This window comes from Centruroides vittatus, unplaced genomic scaffold (assembly GCF_030686945.1).
Source record: "Centruroides vittatus isolate TY-2023 unplaced genomic scaffold, ASM3068694v2 contig_1159, whole genome shotgun sequence".
In the NCBI taxonomy this organism is placed as follows: Eukaryota; Metazoa; Arthropoda; class Arachnida; order Scorpiones; family Buthidae; genus Centruroides; species Centruroides vittatus.
This window is the reverse complement of record NW_027120745.1, coordinates 2,484,127-2,510,023: the sequence shown is the minus strand read 5'-3', so window position 1 is coordinate 2,510,023 and position 25,897 is coordinate 2,484,127. Positions and strand designations below refer to the sequence as shown.

Here is a 25,897-nt window from a genome sequence, read left to right as displayed (position 1 = left end):
ATGTATTCTACATGAGCAGCTGTGCCGGACATGTCGTCTCACCATGTCTAACCATAGAGCCGCTCAAATTGCGAGCCTGGACAAACTCACGAAAAGCATGATTAAAAAATAGTGTCTATAGAGCGGAAAGAGGAAGAAAAGGAAAAAAATTAAATTAAATTAAATATACAGTAGCGTAAATAACATATTTCATCATAATTTTTTTTTTAAATTGAGGGTTTAAATCCAGTTTTTTCCACATTTTACAACTAGATTTAAAAAATAGTGACTAGGAAGAAAAGTATGTACTGTATTTCTTCCACAAAGGATTCTGGTTATTTCGAAATTCTTTCAAAAACGTGGAATTACGAGACGTGAATTATGAGTAACTATCGCATCTTTATACAATATAGCAATATGCTATCTCTATTATCTCATTTTAACAATGAAGACGCAAAAACTTAGTAGTTTTTCATTACATTTATCTCTTGCAAAAAGATCTGTATCCTTTATTAATATGATTTTTCAAAAAATTAGTCTTACAGTAAATGTACCAGTGACTATGCTTTAAGGCTATGTTACAGCTATTTATTTTGAGCAAAATTACTGTTTTATTCAAAATATTACTTACCTGCGGTGTTTCACGGTATTACAAATGCAAATTTAATCAGAAAATCGGGTACGTTATTAAATTTATGTTTTTGCTTTTTGTTAAGAAGGAAATCAACGTAACAAAATACGCTGAGCAAAATCAAAAGTGTTAACAAGTATCCTTAGCCTACATCTTTAGAAAGCTAATACGTTGTTTACACGCTACACTTCATAATTATAAACAGTCATATTTCAAATATTTTGCCTTATCAAACGCAATATAATGTTATTAACTTCATAAAAACTCTATTTCTTTTTCGTGCCATATCGGGCCATATCATAATCACCTGGCGCAGGTTAATTAGTGATTAGTGTTGCGCCAAGGCGAGTCTCGGGGAAGTTAGTACCAGAGTGGTTCCAGTTTGCCCGCTCTGGATAGTGGTGTTACGCAAGAGAAATAATGCCTTCCGGGAGGTCTTTTAAGGGGAACTGGCCCCTATTCGGGCGTTACAGAAGTGGAGAAAACCCGGAAAACTCCGGGTGGTCAGCCCATCCGAGCGCGGCACGAACCCACGACCGAACTCCCAGTGTTCAGGGAATGGAACTGGTGGGTCTCAAAAATCTGTAACTGGTACAGTTACTTTACAAATTATTATTTATTTATTTAAATCTCCATCATGTAGTCACCGAGTGTGCCTTTTTCGTATTTATCACGTACCGAGGAGACTTACAACGAGACGGTTGATTGACGAGAACTGGGACCGACATATTCGATCAATCTCCGTAAAAATAATCCAATCAAAACTCGAATCCGAATCCAGGTTGGCACCACCTCGACCATATATTGTCAAATTATTCGAGTTTATTACGCAGAAAATGTTTACAAGAAACAAATATTCTTGAATAGGTTAAAATCCTGTATTTGGGAAAACAAAAGTTACGCGAGTGTACCCACGTAATTATTGTACGATACCAAAAATACGGTGTTACGTAACAATGTTTATAAGATGCGTAAAATACGTTTGAATCGTGCATCGACATCGAAACCCGACAGTACGGCCATTGTTTATTTAGACGTATCGTTTTTCGTTTACCCTGGCTACGTGACTGACATGACGTAGATAATAATGACGTAAAAATTTTTAAAACAATAAAATTTAGTTAAGTAACTACTACCGTGTTCGATATACGAGACGTTATGTAATTATTTAATTTTTATTGCATAAACATTTTCGTGTGGTAGGTGGCGTTACGTACGTTGACCTTTTCGAACAAGCAACATGGCACCGACTCAATCGGGAATGGTGAGTGAGATCTTGCCGTAAAACATTCGCTGGTAACCGATTCTACGGCTTAATTTATTAAACGGGAGACTTTGCCAATTCGTTGTTTATATTATAAACATTTTTTTACTATTTTTATTATTTACCATTTACGGAAAAACACAAAGAAACAGGTTGTCGGTAAAATGGGCGTAGAGGATGAAGATACTTGTTTTCTTATCTGGTTCAAAAATATTAATCACAAGACTTAAGAAATATTTGAACTAGGATAAAATAATCATTATCAAACGTTAATGACAGTTTAATGGCGAAGGAAAACCTTTTAAAATTCTAGGAAATGTGCGAACTTGCCATAGAATTTACTAATTTCTTTCTATTAGTAACAAAGCAAATTATTAATTATAAATTGCAGTTGCACGTTGCTTCTTAAACGTTAAGAAAATTAAAGAATCTCAAATTCTATAATCCAGAAAGCGTGCATCTATAGTCCAGAAAGGGGCACATTACAATCCAGAATTACATCCTGGATTGTAATGTGCCCCTTTCTAGTTTAACAAATGTAATACATAAAATACAATAAATGGCTTTAAGTGTTTATAAATTAAAACCATTTTAAATTGATTTGTTACATTTTTCAAATCAATTTTTATTTACAAACATTCAAAGTAAGTTGTAAACTTCTAACTTAATATGGAGAGATCAACAAGAACTGCAAATTAAACACATAATATATCTTTATAAGATGCAGTTCAAAAGCTACATTTAATAATAAAAAAAAAACTAAAACGGGAAGTGAAAGCAAAATGAAGCGCCTTTAATTACTGTATCAAAAACATAAAATCGCAGCATAAATTTTAATTATTTCACTATACAAGTATTATGTTACACTTCGGCAGTCAGCGAAGACGATACGCGCAAACAAACAATTATAGACACTAGTAAAGTGTATTATTTTACCATTTTCAGTTATGAAATTTCTTAACCGGAAATTCTGTAAAATTTCCTTTACGTGACGTTTCTGCCTACGTGGCGTAATGTCATCGCTAAACAGGTTATAAAATCGGTAGTCGCCGATATTTCCCTATTCTCTTTACTCGTTTCCATTAGTTATTGTCGGTAGAGCGGAGAGGTAATTCAAACGCAACGTGCTTCGTTCGGTTTTTAAGTATGCTAACTACTAGTTCGTCAGTGGTAAGACGATTATTGTATATTAATTTTTAAACAAACAATACTAATTTTACAGGCAGTTTTTCTTGTTAAATTTTGCTAATTTTCCTCCCGGTAAAAATTCCCGTGAGAAAGTGTATACTGTGACTACTTTTTCTATTTACTGCATTCTTCATTTACTATATTCAAGGAAAGCCAGTTTAGATAAGCGATAACATACTGGTTTATTTAGTATTGTAGTTTTTGGACCTTCAACATATTAACAATGATTTTAAGAATTTTGTTCCGAACCAGCGCGGTTTAAAATTTTAGAAAACAACTTTGACCCATATTTTTAATAGGATGTAGGTATATCTTGGTGTTTATTAATGCCGTTTCGGAGTACTTTAATGAAATAATAATACACAAGAAAACAGAAAAGCGCGTATACATTAATTCTTTTCTCTTAAAATTATATATTTATTAGAAACTAGGCCGGATATAAGAAAGATTATGCACAGCAGTAAATCATAGAAGATACCTACTAAATTTAGATTATGTAAAGGTGAAAGAATTAGATATTTTTGTATTAATGTCATTGAATTCTTTCCAGAAGTTCAATCGTATTTTTCAATCCTTTAAATACAATCGAAAAGAATTATTTAATTCGGTAAAAAATAGAAAATATTTTTAAAAAAACCTTTATAAATTGTTAGTTTTATCGGTGACTTATCCGCATTTTCTTCTAATCGTTTGATAGAATTTTGACGTCTTTCGGCGATAATCATAAATCATTATAAATGGATGTTACAGTACTTATCGCACGAACTTGACCAAGGTCGGTAAAATATTAGCCGAATAAAAAGCTACATCATCATTATTTCGTATTTATTATCTTAAGATAATAGATATTTTTAGGGTGGATAGATTTAATATTTTGTTCGTTACGTATGGAAAAAATAATGAAGGTAAGAAATAAAATCAAAGAACTCGTTTTAGATAATAAAAATATTTGAAATTTAAAATCTTTTTTAGCTTTAGGCACGTTGCTAAAAATGTCAGAAAAGTTGAAGTGTCGGTCATCCCCCTCCTACATAAACAACTTGGAGTTACTGTAGTGTAATTGAAGAAAAATATGCCCGTGTTCTCAATAATTGACGTTGAAAAATATGCCTTTGTTTGCAATAAGAAAAACGGCATATTTTTCAAATACGGTGGATCATCGGGTCTTTTAAGATAGGCTACAACATCCCCCGTAAACAACGAGAAAACGTCGAATTTTGCAGGTGTTAAATATATCGGATATGCCGTAAAATAAAGTGGCTTGTTTTATCGTAATTGGAGTGTTGCTTTTAGATATTTTAGACCGGAATTTGAGATATTTTAAATCCGATGATGACGTAACAAACAATGTAGACCTATATTTTTGTGCTAAGCACGTTGTGTGCCCGTCTCGCTTGATTGGATAACGCGCTTTTACGTTAACGGGTTAATATGTTTAGTCACGTAACGATAATTACTTTAATAGTCAGCAATATCGATATTTTACAGTGTATGCTAAAGCACTAACGAAATGAATTTAGCGTTGAGTTAAAATGTGAAAGTTAATTTGAGGGATATTCCGTACTACGAGGAAACTAAATTTGAGGGGAAATTCGACGAAATAAATTAACTATTACATACGAGAGAATATTACGTAAAGCCGATAAAACTGCCTACAGGAGAAAAGCGATGTTTAATTTTTATTTTTATCACGTTCGTAAAACATGGATTGTGTTAATAGAGCTTAAAGTGTGTCAGTTTAATCCTCAATTTTAGAATTAAACATCATTGCAGTATAAAATAAGGTCGCGATTGTTACAGAAACCCTACAGCATTTATTAAAAATAATTGGAGAAAGTGTGGAGTAATAACCTAATAGAAAATATATCTACACTTATAATGAGGTAAAAAAAAATAGTAGTAATAATTCGTAATTATACGGCGGTAGAAAATTCGCCTTCGTCCTACGTCTGGGAACGTCAAACCGCGATCCTACTTTTTATAAATATAATTTCTGGTCCCGAATAAATCGTTTCAAATATCCTTAATACATTCCGAAACGAGTATCTTAATTTATGATATCCTGGTAATAAACTATTAAAAAAGATTAAATGTCCAACAAATGGACATTTAACTTTTGTGATGTTCTAGTAAAGACATACATCAATAAATTAATCATTACATAAATAATAACACTAGAATTTTATTTCATTTAAGGAGAGAGAAAAGTTTGGTATTTAAAATATAAATAATAAATTTATTTATTTTAGCTTTATATAAGATTTTTTCTCTTTTTCACCTCACTTTTGCTTATTTCAATAAGGTGAAATATAACATAAATCATTATTTTTCTCTATTGGCTTTATTTAACTTTATATATAATAAAATGAATTTATAAACCTAATATTTTGTTTCGCACTTTACCACATGTGCTACGCCTCGCAGATTATTAAAGTTTGCATTGCAAAATAAGACAGATGGTTATTTTTTTGTGAGACAAAAGCACAGGTGTGATCTGATTGAAACACATTTTAAATTTATGCCGTTCTGTGAACAATTAATATAACTTTTTTTTTATTCTAGATTAATAATTTTCTTAAAAAGAAATGCATAATAAACAGCAAAATTTCTTTTGGTTAACTAGTAATTTAATCTACGGATATTTCTACCCTTAGACTAAATTATTTGATGTCGTTAGTTATCGGTTAGACGAAATATAACCCGAGATAATTCGGTGTTTTAATGATTTTATTAATTACGAGTCGAGTTCGGGCTTTTATTTCGTACGATGCTATTTTTAATCCAAACATTATCCGATTTAACAAAAATTTATATAAATTTGCTTGTTATTTATATGAATTCCTATGCCAGGAATGTATAATTCATATTAGTGTTACACATAACTTTAGACCAAATTATTTGATATTGTTAATTATTAGTTAGCCAAAATACAGCCCGAGAAAGTAATGATTTTTAAAGTCATTGTTAAATAAATTATAGAGGTAAAATCAGTTTTAATTATTCTTTAATTTATAACTAGAATAAGAAGAAACTAAGAAATTGACAGAAATTTATTATTTACATAATTGTGTTTGAATTTTTAGGTATTGCAGTCTGGCAAGAAGATTTTAAGTCAACATTTTGTTAACTTAGCGCAAACTATTAGCTCTTCGGGACCCACACAAGGTAAAAATATATTCTTTTATTCAAAGTGTAATTGTTTTTTTATATTAAATAAGTAAGTGTAAAATGATGTGTTTTTTAAAAAAAATTGATGATAATTAATTGTTTCGTGTTGTATATTGTGTTCATTTTTATACTGTATTTATTTATTAAACTTATTCCTAATTGTTAAAAATTCCTTTTCATAAAAATATAAACATAATTTTTATATTAATCCTCACAAATCAAATATTCAGTTGATATACTTAAAGTATAAAATTATCAGCATTGAGAAATCCAAAAGGATCTGGCACAGTAAATAATGTTTCAGTCAAAATATAAATATTATACATAATTCATAGACTTCATTTGTTTGAAAATAGTAAATAAAGAATATAAACATAATTTATATAAGTAAAATATAACAAAACATTCTTAATAACTAAAGCAATAGTTTGTATTATTTTGAATAATTTGTACTGGTATATATTATTTATAGTGTTATGAATTTCAGATATTACTGGAAACATATAATTGTCTGATTTCTTAAATACTGTGTGTAAATATAAAAATGAAATATAGTTCATATAAAATTTACTATAACCTTAACTTCTTATTATTTACAAAATGTAATTTAAAATTAATTGATAAAATTTGCACTGTAAGAATTTTATTTTCTTATTAAAATACCATAAGAAACTTCTTTATATTGAAAATGAATTAACATAATGAAACATTAACTATTTCTACTGTCAGATTCCTTTACTGATATGAATGTTGATTAAAAACATATACTGGTATTTATAAAATTTCTTTAAATTTGCAGTTCTGTCATTATCAGAACGTAAGTTTAGAATATTAAATAAATTTTAAAAATAATATAATCTTCTTTTAGTACCTGATTTGATAGATATAATTTTTGCAAATAAAAACATGTATATCGATGTAATACCATCTAACTTTTGATTAAATAGGCAATAGTGATTAAATTAATGCTATAAATTATAAATTTTAGGAATTTTGAGAGCAACTGCACATGGAGCAAGTGGTCCCTGCCCTTTCATAACTCGTCTGCCTGCTCCTTTCGTGCGTAATTACGGCCGATCTGTAGTGGAAATGTATATGGATAAATGTCCTTACATGACCCGATTCTTTGCAACTGCTGCAACAACAGAAGGTTCAGAAAGTAGGTTAAAACAACTTTTCCTTTTTTTGTCAATCTGTATACTAAACAATTCATAATTACATTAAATTTATATATTTTTTATGATTAAATGTACATTGGTAGTGTTAATGATATAAAAATAACATATATATAATAAATTAAAATGCAGTTCTCAATTCTTCTGTCGATTATCATTGACATAGATCCATAAAAAATAAAATTACTTTGTAAAATTTAATGAAATTAATATAGAATAAACAAATCCTTGAAATAATTCTTGCTTAAAACCAAATTTCAAATATGATAATGTGTTTTTTCATAATACAGTATTTAAATAATAATTGAACATAATTGGAGAAAAGATGATTTTAAAGACCTACAAATATATTTCTTATATTAATTTTTGCATTTATATGGAATGATACATATTAAAATTAATTAAAATTCTATAATAATAATTATAATTGAAAATATATACAAGTGTCTTAAAATAGAAACTTAATTTTTAGAAACTGTATTTCATGTCTGTGAAAATATAAAATTTACATGTTTTAGTTTACAAGAAATTAATTATTCAAATATTGTTATTATCTGCAAACTATTTAATGTTTATTGAACTTAGACTTTAATGAATCCTATTAATAGTTTAATGTTTTGATGAAAGTCAGTAATGTGTAAGCAAGTGAACAGAAAAATTAAGAAGAGATATAATTAAGTCAGATATTATATTATTATATTGCTTATAATATATTTAATTAGAATTATTGTTAAAAGTTAGCATTTATTGTTCATATTATAAAGCATTTTTTTAACTATAAAATAATATGTAATTTAATTAAAATATTTTAATAGAAAATCCAAGCGAGGATCAAAAATGCCCATTTCTTTCTTCTGTTAAACCAACTATGAAGGCTGCAAGTGATGAAATGCAACACGATATCATAGATCTGACAAAGGAGAAATCTTACGGTAAGTATTCATTTGTGGAAATTAATTTACTTTTTAAAAATTTTATTTATAAATGTTTTTAAACTAATTAATTCAACATTGCTATATGAATAAATTATTATTATTATTAGTACTGAATAATCTGAAATGAAATATATTGATTTAACAATTATTACAATTCTTAAGTCAATAACTGTAAATGATACTGTTATTGTGAATAAATTCAGTATTTAATTAAAAAGTTTTTCAATTGACAGAAATATTTTTATACTGTAGATTGAATTAATACGGCTTAGTATAGGCGTTTTAAATTGCATCAGTTATGTAATTAAAACTGTTAGAATTTAATATTTTTTCAAGAAAATTATTGCATTTATTAATGAAATTAAGTTCTTCTTAGGTGAATAATTAATGCTATTTCTTTTTTTTTAATTATTTATAATATTTTAAAACAATTTTCTTAAATAGTTACTTTATAATTTAAATATATTAAAAATTAGAAAAATAGTTTAAACATTTTTACATGAATTTGAAAATATAATTGTTATTAATTAATTAATTTTACTGTTTTGTAACAGTATTATTAATAATTTTCTATTTGTAAACTAATATTTAAATATAACGTTTCTATAATTATTTAATATAACAGATTTATTCTATTCAAAAAATAGTTTTGATAAGGTTAATGAATTACAATTTTATTTTAGAGGAAAAAAGAGGTCAAACTTTTGATTATGAAGACTTTTTCCTGGAACAAATTGGAAAGAAAAAAAAGGATCATTCATATAGAGTATTTAAAAAAGTTAATCGCTTGGCCGATAACTTTCCTCGGGCTTTTGAATTTACCGAAGGATCTCGCCCTATAACAGTGTGGTGTAGCAATGACTATTTGGGAATGAGTAGACATCCCGAAGTTAAAAAATCTGTTAAGTACGTATATTGACTAAGAAAAATTTATTCTTAAATGAATTATTACGACATTGAAAACTTTTGCTTTAAGGGAAACTATTGAAGCTCATGGAGTTGGTGCTGGAGGAACTCGTAATATATCTGGAAATAGTTTATTTCACGAAAAGCTGGAGAAAGAATTAGCAACACTACATCAAAAGGAAGCTGCACTTCTATTTACATCTTGTTTTGTTGCTAATGATTCAACCTTATTTACATTAGCCAAATCTTTACCAGGTTACTATTATTATTTTTTTATTTTTTAAGCAAATACTAAAATAAAAATATTTTTGAATTAATCACTGTATTTAATTATTAAAAAAAAATTAAATTTCATTAAATATAGTTATTAAAATTTTATTTAGGATGTCATATATTTTCCGATGCTGGAAATCATGCATCGATGATACAAGGCATACGAAACAGTGGAGCAATAAAACATATCTTTAAACACAATGATCCTAATCATTTGGAAGAGTTGTTAAAATCTGTTGATATATCTGTTCCTAAAATTGTTGCATTTGAAACTGTTCATTCAATGACAGGTAAGCTTACATTATCATTTATTTTTGTCGCATTGAAAGTAACTTAAAATCAAAGTTTATTCTAGATTATTTGGAACTTGCTTTAATTTGTGACTTTTTACATAGTTAAAAATTTAATTTTTTTTTATAGTCTATCAAATTTTAGCAAATTATTAAAATAAAGATAACATGTTTTATGAAATTAATTTTAATTATAAATTATAATACCTAGTCATATGTAAAGTAAATGACATGTTTATATTGTGGTTTATGTTAATTAGTTTTAAAACAAGATATGCAAATAAGGCATAGATCAATATTTTATATATCTTTTTATAATTATTTCCTGTCAACATTAGAATCTATTCAACCTGTGATATAAAAATTGATATTATTTAATAATGCATGAAATTTCTGCTTTTTAGGTGCTGTTTGTCCCTTAGAAGAACTTTGTGATGTGGCTCATCGTTATGGAGCTTTGACATTTGTCGATGAAGTGCATGCTGTTGGATTATATGGGAAACATGGAGCTGGTATTGGGGAGAGAGATAATGTTTTGCATAAAATGGATATTATATCAGGAACTCTGGGTAATTATGACTTCTTTTAAAATTACATTATAAGTGATTATCAAATACATTAAAAACTTTATTTAATTGAAAAATATAACTTACTTTACCCGACTTATAATGTTTGTTGAAAACAAATATTTATATGAAGTGTGTAAAATTTTCTTTGCAGTGTAATGATAGATGTATATAATACAAGCAAATATTGACTAAACTTCTTTATCGTAATATATAGAAAAAAAAAATGATTTATTTCACTCTAAGTTTATTGATATGAATAAAAGGATGTTTTGTTCACAACATGACAAACATTCTAAATATTATTATTGTACTTTTGAAATTTGTTAATCAAATTATAATCTTGTTGAAAAAAAGGAAACTTCTCTTACTCTTATACAAAAGTTCTTAATATTAAATCCTAAAATATTATTATATTTTCACATTTATAATGCTACCTTTATTTTGACGAGAATATAATAATATCTTATATTCTCGTCAAAATTAATAATAATAATCATATGTCAAATTGTCAGGAAGTTTTTAAAAACATATACCAGCAGCATATAAGCATAATAACAGCTTTTTGCTAGCTATATCTTGACCTTGGTCTAGCATAGTACTAGTCACTGTTGTCAGTCAAGTAAGACATAATCATTGTAATTATAATTATGTGGGCAATCAATCAAATAATAACTTTTTATGAATAGAATTTTTGTTAAATATATTTTTAATACACAAGTCTAAAAAGCTGTTTATCAATGAAAACAAACAAATCTTATTTGTTTTTGCTCTAAAGAATACAAGATGTTGAAAAAATATGCTTTGTTTAGTTTTCTAACATATTTAAAATGAATTTTCAAATAAATAATATGACTAAAATAATTATTTAAATAAAATATATTTTTAAAAATAATATGATTATGTCGATCCACATTATTTTAAAAGATTTTTAAAAACAAGAGGAATATTAGGAATGTTATAATAATTTTCTGAGATGCATAATTCCGTATCAAATAAATTTTTAAAAAGTTGAATTTTACTGTATTTTTTTATATGAGATGTGACTATTAAATTACAAGACTGAGACAATTAAAATACTTTATTTTGAGAATTATAACTTTTTTCTTCATTAATACACTTCTGTCATTGCAATTGCATATCACTGCATTTTCATCTGGCATTCTTTTGAAGCAGCCTTGCATCTATTCTTCAATTATTCTTCAGTTAATGCCTTCAGTAGGTTTGCCATTTTATTTTTATCTGCTGTATCGATTCGAATATTCTCTTTAGTAGGTTTTTCATTTCTAATAATAAGAAAAAAATTTTATGAAGCTAAACCAGTCATGTAAGATGGGCTAGTTTAACTTCATTGAAGTTATGCATTGCACTTATGATAGTTGCAAATGCCTTCCTACCATATCACAGATGTTTTTGATTGGCAAGAGGTCTAACCTGGCTAACCATAGAAAGATATAAACTTCATGAAGACATTGCTCAGAATTTCTCACCACGTCTGCTAGTAAATTTCCGTGGAAAGTGTAACATCACAGGCAATACAGTTGGCTGCAGAATGTTTTCAATATACTGGCATGTTGTTAGATAACCTTGTAGTAATACTAATGGAGTTCTGCTGTCATAAATTTTCGGCTTTTCAAACTGTAAGTTACCCCTCAAAATTTTTATATACAAGGTTTAATCAAAAAATATCGAGGTTAGAATCAAATTTTTTATTTATAAACTGTTCCATGTAAAAAATGGATACCTTCAAAATAATTCCCTGCTGTCAGAAAAATATCAAACCAGAAGGAAAGCATGAGATGGTGTGTTGTATCAACATCCACATCTTTTCCACAAAAGCAAGAATCCAAACAAAATGACAAACTTTTCCAGTAAAGTTCAAGTGTTTCAAAATTTAAAACAAAATTTTACATAAGCATTACTCTTCAATCAATTTCACCTTAAAAATTGCCAGATTGAAGAAAATCAAATTACCGAAATTACTATAAGTCTTGAAATTAAAAATATTTTGATAAAAACTCAATGGCAGTCAGTCCACAACTGATGATCAGAGTGTCACAAGTTAGTTCCTCTTTTACTTACTAATTAAAAAGTTACATGCATAGTCCATGTATTTCCAAATAATTGAATATTGAGATTTATAGGTTAGATATTTGTTGAAAATCATATAAATAGATCAAAAATTCATGAATATTTTCTCTTTTTATTACTTAAAACACCTTCAGATCATAAGAGAAACAAATGTTTGAAAGTATAATAGAAACAATCTTAATGTAATTTAAAATTTAAATATCTTCAAATATTTCAACAACATTAAAAACAATTATTTTTAAACTTTTTACAACAGATTGAGTCATTACAAACAAAAGTGGTTTAAGTCCATTTAAAAAAAAAAAATCATTAATCAGTTACAATTCTGTGCGATCTTTTTATTTTAAAATAATTTGCAGTCAAGATCTTCAAAATTGCTGTAAATTTGCTAATAGATAATTATCAGTTACCAATATTTTTGAACAATACAAATGCCAATCTTTTAAATATCTTATTTAATAAATGGACTTAAACCCTTTCATACGAAACAGCTCAATTTATCAAAAAGTATTATTTCAAATTCTTGACATTACATTTTTAATTTAATTAAAATACAGCAGAGCGTCATTTATCCAAATCAATTGTGGACTGGGGTTGTTCGGATAACTGATTTTTTCGGATAACCGATTATGTACGAACAAATATATTAACCTATCCTATGTTGAAATTTTTCTCCGTCGCGTGTCGCTTCGTGTTGAATTTTCGTCGATTTTACGCCTAACGAAAATTTTTATAATAATAATAATCGAGGCTATTGTATCGTTAAAAATGATTTCTCTATTTTGTACAAACAAAATAAATATATTGAAAAATATAAAAACAAAAAATTATACTTTAGAAGTTAATCTAGTATCAAAAATGTTCCGATTCGGCAAGACACAGTCTGACTGAAAAGCTTTCGGATAACCGACGCTCTACTGTAGTTTCCTTTGAAAAAGTGAAAATACGACTTTCACTTCATTCTATTCTGATTGACATTTTTCATATAATAGTAGCTATGTTTTGTAAATCATTTTGAATTCACTTTCACCTTCATATATTTCCTATTGGTCTCATCTGTACTGTCAAAATGAGGAATTCTAAAATTGCTTAAAAATTTTCATGTAATTTTAAATTTAAATATGTCTGAACATTTTATTTTATTTTCAAATGTTTTGTTTCTAATATGATTTGAAGAAGTTTTGAGTAATAAAAGGTGAGATTACGTATTAATTTTACATTTTTTCATATAATTTTTAGCAAATGTATTGAAAACTCTGTGAATTTCAATACTGAAATAATGGAATTTTATAGTCAAGATGGTCGGAAAATTTACAAAAAAGAAAACAACGCTTGGTATTTGAATTAGGTTATTTTCGGTCATTAAATTTAAAAACTGCTGTTGTTATTAGTATAATAACAATAACTAATATATCAGAATGCTAAATATTGGTTAGTTTTCACAAAGATGAAAATATGTTTTTAAAAAATCATTGGAATGGAATAAGAATTATGACATCAGAAATTATTAATTATATTTATATAATCTATACAAATCTTTTATTTTTAATATTTATTTTCATAAAATGATTATTATTCAACAAATCAGTGTAATAAAATCTGATAATTGTTTTGAAATTGAAAGTCATTTATTTTTGTTATGGTATGTGGAATGATACAGCAGAAAAGTCATTCAACAATAGCTGTTTGTCTAACATTATATAAATCAATTATAACTTTAATAGAAATTCAAAAAGCATAAAGGACTTGTCATATGAAACTAATGGCAATCATTTTCCGGAAGTATTAAATTTATTTTCTGCTATGTGAATATTTCTGCTTTTAAAATATTTTATTTAATTATCAGTATATACAAAAATTGATTATAAAATATAATTCTAGTTGTGTATTTATTGTTAATCAAGTCAATAATCATAAAGAACCATCAAAAATTCATTATGATAATTTCCTTTTACAGAAATTTGTTTTATTCTAGATATACTTTCATTTTACAAAAAGAATGTTTTATCATATCCTGCAATTCTTTGAATAATGCAATATATTGCAATTTCTTGTAATGATTTCCCTAATTTTTTCTACAATTAATGAAATCATGTTGCATGATGTAGTAGTGCAAATAGATACTTTTATTAACTTTTAATCAAGTTGTTGGGCTGCAATTTGAAAAAATTGTAGACTATAAATTCCTCACTGTCATCCATCTGTCCTTCCTTAATCTTGACAAGATAGATAGATTAGTTGACAAGTTAGATAGATGAAAGATGAGACCAGATATGAAAAGCTTAGGGGTAGGAGAACCCGATTAACTATATATGAAGTTCTGCTTTGGGCCAGAAGTCACATTATTTCAGTTCAAAAATTTTTTCCTGAATGGCGTTAGATACATGACTGGCAGGACTTCATTTTTATTACTAGTGGCCTGTATTAAAGAACAAACAAGATAATCAACTAGTCATTGATGGTGAGGGTTAAGTCTGGAATTTGGACCTATGACAGCTTTTTGATGCTCATGTTGACTGGATGCAAGTGAGAATAGAATGTCTAACATTTCATTTCTATTTGCAACTACCAGTTATTTGTCCTGTGGTATATGCACCACAATCATACCAAGAATCTTCAATCTACAAGTGCCAATATGGTGAAGCTACTCATCTATGACTGGAAGAGTACTGTACAACCACATTGATAAATACAACAGGTGCATTAATAACGAGACCCAAATTAATATCTGGACAATCTTTCGGAGTTCCTTTTGTGAGAACTTTTAGACAGGCCAAGAAAATATATGCAATGTGAAACAATGTTTAGAAAGTCAGCTCAACAATCTAATGAGGTAGCAAATTCTACATTCAGAACATGTTTGCCCGGTGACACCAAGTTGAACTAAACATGTCCAGTAATGATAAACTCAAATTTGATGAAAAGAGTCATGGAGGACTTACTTAATGTCTCATTGCCACTGATGTTACCACAGTGGTTGCTTTTATTACTATTTGTTAATCAAGTCTAGCAGATACTGCAGAGTTAACCACCCACAAATATTCCACTGTCTTCCAAACACGGCAGTTTTGAGTCTACCATATAGCCATTTTTCATATTTAATGTTTATATGAGAGATAATTCAGGAAGAGTTGCAGGAATGCTTGAATAACATGCACAGTCAATCTGAGACTGATTTTGTCAGTCATGGCATAGCCAGAAACATCTTGTCAAACAGCAGTAGACTTATTGAGAGAGCCTATGATAATAACTGACTACACAATTAAGCTAGAAAGAGACACACATATGTTTGGTACACTTCTGATCACATTCTTATCTATTTCTGACTTTTATTATTAAGATTGACTTGTTCAGTTGAAGGCCCAAGGAATCGCAGTTACTGTCGAATGTCTCTACATTGACTGTGTTAAGTGACACTTGACTTCTTGCATTTTCTTTTACCTTTATACCTGTTGTCCATCATTCTGTCTCAGGAGTAATCAATAGCTGCTAATTTTGGAATAAGGATTAGTTGTTCTTTCTGACTCTAGTACCTCTGACAATGGAAATGTCTAATGAGAAATTGTGTGTATCCTCCACATGAAGCTTTATATTCCTACTTGTAATTGGACTTTGATGTCACCACTGAGGACATCATAAGGGAGAGGAAATTTAACCATAAATCTGTACACTCCGGATCATTCAAAAATCCCATTTGATGTTTGAGAACAGACAACATTTGGTTTCTGGATTGAAAGTTGTTAAATGTTTAAAGTTGTCCGTATTTTCAAAAGCTGCAATCTTTGTTTAATTTAATTTTTGAGTTTATCTTTATTAAATTCAACTGTGTGTGAATAAACCACTTTATTTGTTGTCTTTTTCATTATTTTTGATGATATTAATTATTATTTTCCAAAAAAAAAATGATTCAGAAAATATTTTTTCAGCTAGTTAATTGGAAAATCAATGCTTCTTATTTGATAAGTTAAATATTAATTATTTCTTCAGTACGAATTCCAGCTTTCAGGTAATAAGGTTTTTTTCTGCTGAATTACTACAATCATTAAATGATAAATATTGGTTCCAAGATAGAATGCATCTGGATCAGGAATATAATTAGTTGGACACGTTTTTCCATGGACTATGTATGTATCATTACTTGTTTAATTTAAATTATAAGATTAAATCTCTAGTGATACAACTTTGATTAAAAGCAATCAAGCACATTTGATTAAATAATTATACCATTTAAAAAAATGGTAAAAGATTAAACATTACAGAAAATATCACATATTTCTTGCAGTTTAGCAATTGAAAATACTAATAATCGTCTATTTATTTCATATGAATCTCTTTGATGACAATTTTAAGCTCTGTCATACTATATACAGTAGAGCGTCGTTTATCTGAATCAATTGGGGATTGTTTGGGTAACTGATTTTTCAGACATGTACGAAAAAATATATTAACCTATCCGATGTTGAAATTTTTCTCCGTCGCGTGTCGCTTTGTGTCGAATTTTCGTCGATTTTAAGCCTAACGAAAATTTTTATAATAATAATCGAGGCTATTGTATCGTTAAAAATCATTTCTTTATTTTGTACAAAGAAAATAAATATATTGAAAAATATAAAAACAAAATAATTATACTTTAGAAGTTAATCTAGTATCAAAAACGTTCGATTCGGCACAACACGGTCCGACTGGAAAGCTTTCGGTTAACCGACGTTTCGGTTGACTGGCTTTCGGTTTCGGATAAATGACGCTCTACTGTAGTATGACAGAGATGATTATTAATATTTTTAATTGCTAAACTGCAAGAAACATTTGATATTTTCTGTAATATTTAATCTTTTTTAAATGGTATAATTATTTAATCAAAGTTGTCAAAATCTGCAATGAAAAATTTGCAATAGTGCCCAATTTTCATTGCAGATTTTCAACAGTTCTATGGAATCCTTATAATTGACATCAATTAACATTACATCAAGTGAATCAAAAACTGAAAAATAATGCCATTTATTTATTTATTCTATTAAGATAAGAGGAATAATGTAGGAATAAATATTAACTATTTAAATATAATATAATACTATTTTTTCATATGTTATTTTAAAATTGAATAGGAAACAATAGTTACTAGTAATATAGAATACAATGATTACTTCAAAACGTTTGAAAATTTTTGTTTTAAATATTGTTCGTGTTAATACAGTATAGTCCATTTATTATAATAATTTTGAGGTTTATCTTACTGATAACATTAAATGACTGATAACAACCATGATTACAATAAGTGAATTCTGTTGTATTAACAATTAAATTATTTTTTAATTCAATGTTCCATTTTCAGGTTTTAGATTTTGTAAAGAATAAAAAAACTTTCTGTATTCAATATCAACGATGCTGACACTTTCAATACAAAATGTTTAATAATGCTACATAGCAATTAAAATAACGAAAAATATTAAATTAACTTGTCAAATTTTAAAAAATTAGTATCAGTAAAGTGATTTATACATATTAATTTAATTAAAATATGAATATTATTTTAAATCAAATTCAGGTAAAGCATTCGGTGGCATTGGAGGATATATCGCTAGTAGTACAGTATTAGTAGACACTATAAGAAGTTATGCAGCAGGATTTATATTTACTACTTCTCTTCCACCTGCTGTTTTACAAGGATCTTTAACTTCTATTCGGGTGAGAATTAAATTTAACATTACTTTTTTAATGTTCACTGCATATATCAAATAATTTTATTATTCAAATGTTAATTAATAAAGTTAGAATATTAAACTCTAAATCTTGTTTCATTAAGATTTTAAAAAGCGAAGAAGGTCGAGCATTAAGAGCTAAACATCAAGAAAATGTGAAATATTTAAGACGAGAACTGATGCGAGTTGGTATTCCAGTTGTACACTGCCCGAGTCATATAATTCCAGTTCATGTAAGTTATAATTGTTTAAGTTTGTTTTGAATAGATTTCAAACGGACTTCAGATTTTAACATGACATGAGCTAAAAAAGTTTTTTTAAATAAATTTTATGCAGGTAGGTGATCCTTGGTTCTGTACTCAAATATCTAATGAATTGATAACAAAATTTGGGCACTATGTACAAGCAATTAATTATCCAACTGTACCACAAGGGGAGGAAAAATTAAGAATTGCTCCAACGCCATTCCATACTAAAGAAATGATGGATAAATTTGTTGAAGATCTTGTGAAAGTTTGGGAAATAGCTGGATTAAAATTAAGAGAAGATATGTGTAATAAGGTAATTTAAAAAATTGCATAATATTAATTCTTACAAAAATTATGTAAATTCAAAATTTTGCAGTTACTTATTAGTGACTGTCAATCGGTGGTGTAGTGTGGGTGTCAGCCGCCCAGGGCGGAGGAAAATTCGCCACCCCCTTATTTAGGTATCTCAATTTAAAAGACTAAAATATACAGTAATTCTAAAGAACTTTTCAGCAAGAACAATCATCATCATTGTGTATTGTACAGGTGTATTGTATTATTATTATTTATTGTGAAATTTTGCCACCTCCCTAAAAGTGCCGCCTAGGGCGAGCCGCCCCTGCCGCCCCCACTACACTACGCCACTGCTGTCAATAAATATTAATCTTTTTATCTGAATTTTAAAAAAAGTTCCAACAATGAGTTGTGTAACTTTCCCAGCTAAAAAGTTAAAAGTGTGTGTTATGCCATTTATTAGGAGATTTTTATTAAAAACATTTTATATTATATCATTTGCTTCTTGTCCCTCACATTGGCTTAGTGATTTAACATGTCCATGAAGACTTATTATATCAAAAAAAAAAACAGGAGTTATACACACTAGAGGCTAACACTCATATCACAGAAATTAATTATAACACTTTTCTAAATGCTAACAATTCTGCATTTCAGACCATAGCCCCTCATCAGTAGAAGGTTACAAAAACAACCTAAAAGATATTTAAAACTGTTTTTTACTATTATAATATATTTTTAAAAAATAGTGGTTACAAACTACTATTACTGCTTACCTAAATATTGCCTCTCATAACACAGCATTCAGATTGCTTTCTTCCTAATTGGCACTTATAATATGCTAACTTGATCATTTATTTCAATTTACACATTTAAATATTTAATCTTACTAAAAACTGTAAAACTCATTAAAACACTTAATTCAAACCAACATGCCTTCCTCTACAGTATGCAGATTTATAGTTATGCTACTTATATGCATCTATATCATATGCCATCTACGTTAAGTATAGAGTGCTGCAATCTATCCAGAATTCTTCCTAAACTATCATTTCATTTTTTTCCCTTTTATTGCTAATATTTCTAAATGTTCAAATAGTTGTCTTTTATAATAATTCTTTTCATTTTTTACTATAGTTTTTATTGTTTCTGAATGTAAGGCAGCTATATAAATCTAACATTATTCTTATCTATTTTCTTATTTTTTTTTTTGCATTAAGCAATTTTTTTAATATTATTTTTGAGTAATTATTTAATAAAAACATATTAATTACCAATTTAATTTCCTGTTGCATATATTTTGTCATTCTATTTTTGATTTTATTTACATACATTTCAAAAACATTCCACAGAGACACAGACTAAAACTTTTCACAGTGTTGTATACGATAGAAAACCAACTAGCGTTTTCGGCCTCCACCGAGGCCTTCTTCAGGTTGAGAACTAAAAGTCATCCCCACCCGACTGCCAGAACAGTGTTGCCCGTAAAATAAACAACATACGTGTTGCGTTTCACCCCTCCGCTTGGCACCGTTCGAATTCTGGTTTCGGTTTTAGTCTGTGTCTCTGTGTTACACATTACAGTGTTATTAGAAGAAGTCGTTATTGTGTCAAAAACATTCCTTTTCATAAACTTTGGAACATACAAGTAATAATCAACCACTTTTGATACAACTATGGGCTTTCAATATGTTTGAAATTGAAAAAGAAAAAAAAAATTGGAATTTGGAGTATTAAAATATTTAAAAAATGTGAACAGCTAGAATTTCAAACTTTATGTGATCGTTTATTTTATTAACTTTATCTAAAATTTGTTTTTCATTAAAAAACACAATACAATCATCTATATATGTATTAAAAAATAAAATCCCATTTATTCTACTGATTTATAAACCAATTAATATCATTATCAGTTCTTCTAATATTGGTCCTATACACGAACCCATTGGTATACCTGTTGTCTAGGTATAAAATTTATTATCATGATGAAAATAATTATTTTTAATTACAAATGTGCTTAAATCGATTAACCAATGATCATATTTAAGAGTGTAAATTCACTTCTGAACGTAAAGTTTTCAATCTGTATGCTTGGTTACACGTTTTTGATATCTAAAGAACACATTTTGTAACAGTGCCTCGCATTAAATCTTTTTAGATTTATTATTAATTTGTCAATGTTTCTAATACAAGTACTATATTCAGATATTTATAATTCATTTAGTTTTTTCTTTCATAATTTATGATGTCTATTAACAATCTGTAATTAACTAAACTTTTTATATTATTAATTCTTATACCTTGTAAAATGGCAAAAAGCTTAATTTTGAGCATAGAGATGAATTTTATAAAAAAATTTATTTCTTATTAGCATTTACAACTTTCATTAAGTCTGACCTCACTCAAGACATGACACATGACCTCCCACTATCTCCCCACCCCCTTGACCTTTAACCACCGAAACTTAATAGCATCAACCCCCTAATAAACAAATTTCCCTGCAAAATTTCAGAAATTTTCTACAAAACACATAGGAGTTTAGCTTCAAAGTAGGTGAATAAAAATTGTGCTTTCTTCCATACACACAAATCCACATATAGATTAAAAACTTCCCCTCTTTTTTTTTTTTTTTTTTCATTTCCTGACGTATCAAGGTCCCCGAGTCCAAAAATGTAACTATCTCGGAGGGTCATTTTTTGACCAATTTCTACACTGTTTTTTGAGAATTCTTTATTGTCAGGACTCAAAATTTATCATTAAAATGCTATTTTAAATTATTAATTACAATATATTGCAAAAACTACTTAATGCATGTTACATTTGATAAAAGTTATAAAATTTATTTAAATAAGATTATAAAATAAATTAAAATTTTTAGTTTTGTATATAAATTAAAATACGGTTAATGTTACCTACGGTTCCAAAATGGCAGCTCGTCTCCGATTCCAGCAAATAGAAGAAAGGAAACAGTGCGGACGCACGTTCTAACCTAAACCTAACCTAACCTATTCTAATAATTTTGATGGTAATAATTATGGTAATTTATTAGAATAGGTTAGATTAGGTTAGAACATGCGTCCCCACTGTTTCCTTTCTTCTATTTGCTGGAATCGGAGACGAGCCGCCATTTTGGAACCATAGGTAACATTAACCTAAAATACTTTCTAAAAGATTAGTAATAATATGAAAATTATAGAATAAACTAAAATATAACATAATTCAATTTAATCAAGCGTAAATGTTTTAATGTAAATTATATAAGTATATTTTGCTAGGTTTTAAGCCAAGTATGTATGTAAAAGAGTTGTGTTGTTTGCATGTACTGTACAATAAAGTACAGTACATGCAAAGAACAGAACTCTTTTATGAAAAATACAAAATTTTAGTACTAATTTATTATTCAGTTAACAATTTTAATTTGAAAAAATATTTTGATTCAAGAGTGAATTTTAAAATTTTTATGTATTCAATATTAACATGTAGATTTTAATATTTTCAGGAATGTCAATATTGTAAACAACCTCTGATTTTTGAAAAGATGGAATCTCGCATACTTCCTCCTTGCGGCGGTGCTCGTGCAGAATGTCCACAAATTTTAGCAATATATTAAATAAAAGATTACAATTGATTTTAATGTTCGCTTCCAACTTTTTGCAAAATTGCTTCCGGTATGTAAATTATATAAAGAAATTTACTCTAAATGCAAAGCACAAGATATATATATATCTGTAATACGTATTGTGAAGGGTATTTAACAAATTAGAACAAAGTTAACTGTTAATTAATCAAAGCAGGAAAATTATTGTTATTTTAGCTCTGCAGTATTATTTTTTACTTTACTTATGTACAAATATGTACAAAATAAATATTAGATGATGCAATCGAATATTGTTGTACGGTTATTTAAAATTATGCATTACAAAAGATTTTCTAAGTGTATTTTAGTAAAAAATATTTTCATTATTTAAAGCATTTTACATAAAAAATTAAGGCATAAAATGTAAATTTTCTATCCTAAATTTTCATTTTTATTGACATAATTAAGTAATTCTAACTACAGTATAATGAACAAAACAATCAGGTTAAAAGTCCTTATAAGTCATTTGTAAAATATTTATTTACTTTTATATAATGATTTTGTTAAAAATTGATTAAATATTTAATTTTATCCTCTTGTAGTAATTACCATACTCAAATGTTTTTTAATCCTACGAGAAAAAGTCCATTGTTCAATTCAAGACTATTCTCATTCTTTATGAGAAAAAATTAAAAGCAAAAATTATGACAACATTATGGTAGCATAGATAATACAAGTATGATATTTGCCATCAGTTTAATTTTACAAACATAATTTTCAATAAATTTCCATTAACTGAAACTAGAAATAATAAAGAAAACTGATTTACATTTAAAACTCCAGATGGAGCCAAGAAGCTTTACTTTTATACATCAGCTGGTTTTTTTTTCCAGATTTTCAATAGATCCACACTTTAAACTTGCTGGCTTTATGACTGATATAATTTCTGCTATGATTTATTATAGCATTTGAATGTTTAAAAATATCAATAGAGGATAAAATACAAATAGATGTTTTCTTTGCATCCTTCACAACCACAAGAACACAATTAACATTAGCACAGTTGACCTTTTCTTTGAGCCTCTTCTCTGCCTACGAACATGCAAATTTAATCAATTTACATATTCGTAGGCAGAGAAAAACCACAAAGGTCAACTCTATCAATGCTAATTATGTGCCTGTGGTTGTGAAAAATGGAAGAAAATATCAAGTGTTTATTTGTATTTAATCTTCAATTTATAACATTTTAAATATATATTTCATCTTGTATTTTTATATTTTTACAAGTTAAGTATTATATTTTTTTAATGGCCATGTCTACGTGGTATCGTTTAGTACAATACACTATTATTTCTAGGAACGTGGCCTCAATTTATGATACTGAGCCTACGGGTTGGCTGTACGATTCTAGGAACTAATTAAATCTATCTTTCTAATTGTCTTCTAACTAGACAATAATTCTCGTTTTATATATTGTAATATATTTTTGAAATATAAAAAATAAGCAATTGTTTATTTTCGGTTAATAAATTATAAATAAGACACAGCTTTTATCTCCCATAGACTAATGAATTAATGCTTCACTAAGTTATAGGTCATCTCTACCTAGTTCAACCTGTGAATAAAAATGTTATTGTTTAATTAAATACATTATTATTATTATTATTTTTGCTATAGCTAAGCAGCTTTTGCATGTATTCGTGTAGAATATTTTAATGGTCAATTTTAATTATAAATGGCTTCTTTCAAACTCGCCTTTTTCTTTAAGTTTGCATTCTAATTTTACTTTTACTTTAGAAATTTAAGTATTAAAGAAAATTCATACTAAAATGAAATGAGAACATTCATTATGCTTAACACATTTTTCGCCTACATTCTAGGACCCATTTTTTTACTTACTTCTTGTTTAAAAATAAAAATAACGGCAGTCGTTTTTAATACTTTATCGTAAATTTCTTAAATGGGTGCTATATATTTGTAGCTATCAATAATAATATTTTTTAAAGCTTAGACTTAGATAAAAGTTTATACATATGGAGTACGGAGCTAGTATCGCTGTGAAATATATGAGAGATAATGAGATCTATTGAGTGACTCAACGTCCCTCTTAAGAATAATTTATTTTTACACTTATCTAGAATGAAATTTATAATTCGTCCTGTGTTAAGCCATGTGTTAGACAAAAGAGAAGAGGAACTACACTGCTAAATCGAGTCGTAACCCAAGTTGCTCTCTGGCTTCATTTATTTCTTTGTCCCTTGGAGCCATTTGGTAGCGTACATTAACAATACCTCGTATTGTTAAAGTAAATTGTCCAGTTGTTTGTTTTATTGAAATTGGCAAATAAATATCAAGGAATGTTTACGAAAAACTGTTGCTTTACGAGTCAATGGAACAGTATGAAAACAAACAAACACTATGATGATAGAGATTTGGGAAAGAGGGAAGAAAACACACCTAGAGAAAGAAATGTAAAATAGGCCTATGTGTCGCTGATAGATCCAAAGAAGATTCTTCTCCCCTTCACATTAAATTTGGATTAATAAAAAATTTCCCGAAGGCCTCGGAAAACGATGCAAGTGAATTCTTTTACCTTCGAGAAGTTTTCCCGAATCTGACAACAGGAAAATTAATTTAAAATTGACAAATTTGATCAGAAAAACCTTTCACTTAGAAGTTTTAATGTCCGTGCTTTAACGTTAATAAGTTATTAATAGTATTAATAAATAATACTCCAAATTTAGGTAATCATCAGATTAAAAAAATATATCGAATTAAAGTTATATTCAAATGTAAAAACATACGTAAGGATCAATAACGTTTTCAAACATTATGGGAAAGATGCCAATACTTCAGCTTTTATTCATGCACCGTATTTGTTTATTTATAGTACGTGTTCTTGGCAGTTTCTGTCGAGTGTCTCGTTAATGTTTGAAATAGCAGTGTCAACGAAGACGATTGTTTTGAATACTTCTGTCAACCCTACCGAAATGTTTATCTATTGTGATGCGCTGTTGAGTCTGTGAATTAGATTGTTCCTTAAAACGATCTATGTAGATCTACATTGATTTCTATGTTTTTTAATATGCAAGAAGCTAAACAAAATTCTTCTATATAATTATTATAAAAATGATTATTAAAAATTAATCACAATATGAGAAAACGAATAGCAAATCTCCTAGGTCCTTTTGTGCTCTTAGGCAAGAAATTATTGTGAACCTCCGTATTTTTATTACGAGTAATTACAATTTTGTTTAAAAAAAATGCCAAATTAGCTTAATAATAAATACATAATTATAATGCTTATACTGTATTAACTTATGCATTACAGTTTTTACAAAAATAAAACAATCAAAGCTAACACTACAATAATTTATAAATTAAGGATGAATTATTTATTGTGACATCGTCACAATGCCGGACTGCAATTTTTTTAATCGTATTTTTAATTTATTTAATTTAAAATATATCCTCTCGTTCCCACATTAATAGTGACTTTCCACTGTACTACGAGTCATACTTCTGCTAACAATACAGTCGTGGCAGGATTAAGGAAGGACAGACGTAATTTATAGGTCCACAATTTTTTTTCGAATTGCAGCCCAAAACAATT

The 25,897-nt window shown here is 27.8% G+C and overlaps 1 protein-coding gene across 2 annotated transcripts; it reads left to right on the top strand.

Annotated features, from left to right (window-relative positions):
* The first annotated feature begins 1,743 nt into the window (after positions 1-1,743).
* Positions 1,744-22,335, top strand: Alas (5-aminolevulinate synthase). Of its 2 annotated transcripts, none has more exons than XM_067276874.1 (12): positions 1,744-1,874; positions 6,146-6,227; positions 7,219-7,389; positions 8,221-8,337; positions 9,024-9,246; positions 9,317-9,501; positions 9,630-9,809; positions 10,214-10,378; positions 18,012-18,151; positions 18,270-18,398; positions 18,502-18,726; positions 22,207-22,335. In XM_067276874.1, the coding sequence occupies exons 1-12, from the start codon at positions 1,851-1,853 to the stop codon at positions 22,315-22,317; spliced, it is 1,752 nt and encodes a 583-aa protein (XP_067132975.1). In that variant the 5' UTR covers positions 1,744-1,850; the 3' UTR covers positions 22,318-22,335. The 2 variants fall into 2 exon arrangements, with proteins under 2 accessions (XP_067132975.1, XP_067132984.1); XM_067276883.1 differs by lacking the exon at positions 1,744-1,874 and adding an exon at positions 2,905-3,044.
* The last annotated feature ends 3,562 nt before the right edge of the window (positions 22,336-25,897 follow it).

What these genes read in the sequence shown, in the direction of transcription:
- Alas (XM_067276874.1), top strand. Translation starts at nt 1,851, where the DNA reads ATGGCACCGACTCAATCGGGAATG. An exon ending in GACAAAGGAGAAATCTTACG is followed by an intron (nt 8,338 to 9,023) that starts GTAAGTATTCAT and finishes ATTTTATTTTAG; the next exon opens with AGGAAAAAAGAGGTCAAACT. An exon ending in GATCTTTAACTTCTATTCGG is followed by an intron (nt 18,152 to 18,269) that starts GTGAGAATTAAA and finishes TGTTTCATTAAG; the next exon opens with ATTTTAAAAAGCGAAGAAGG.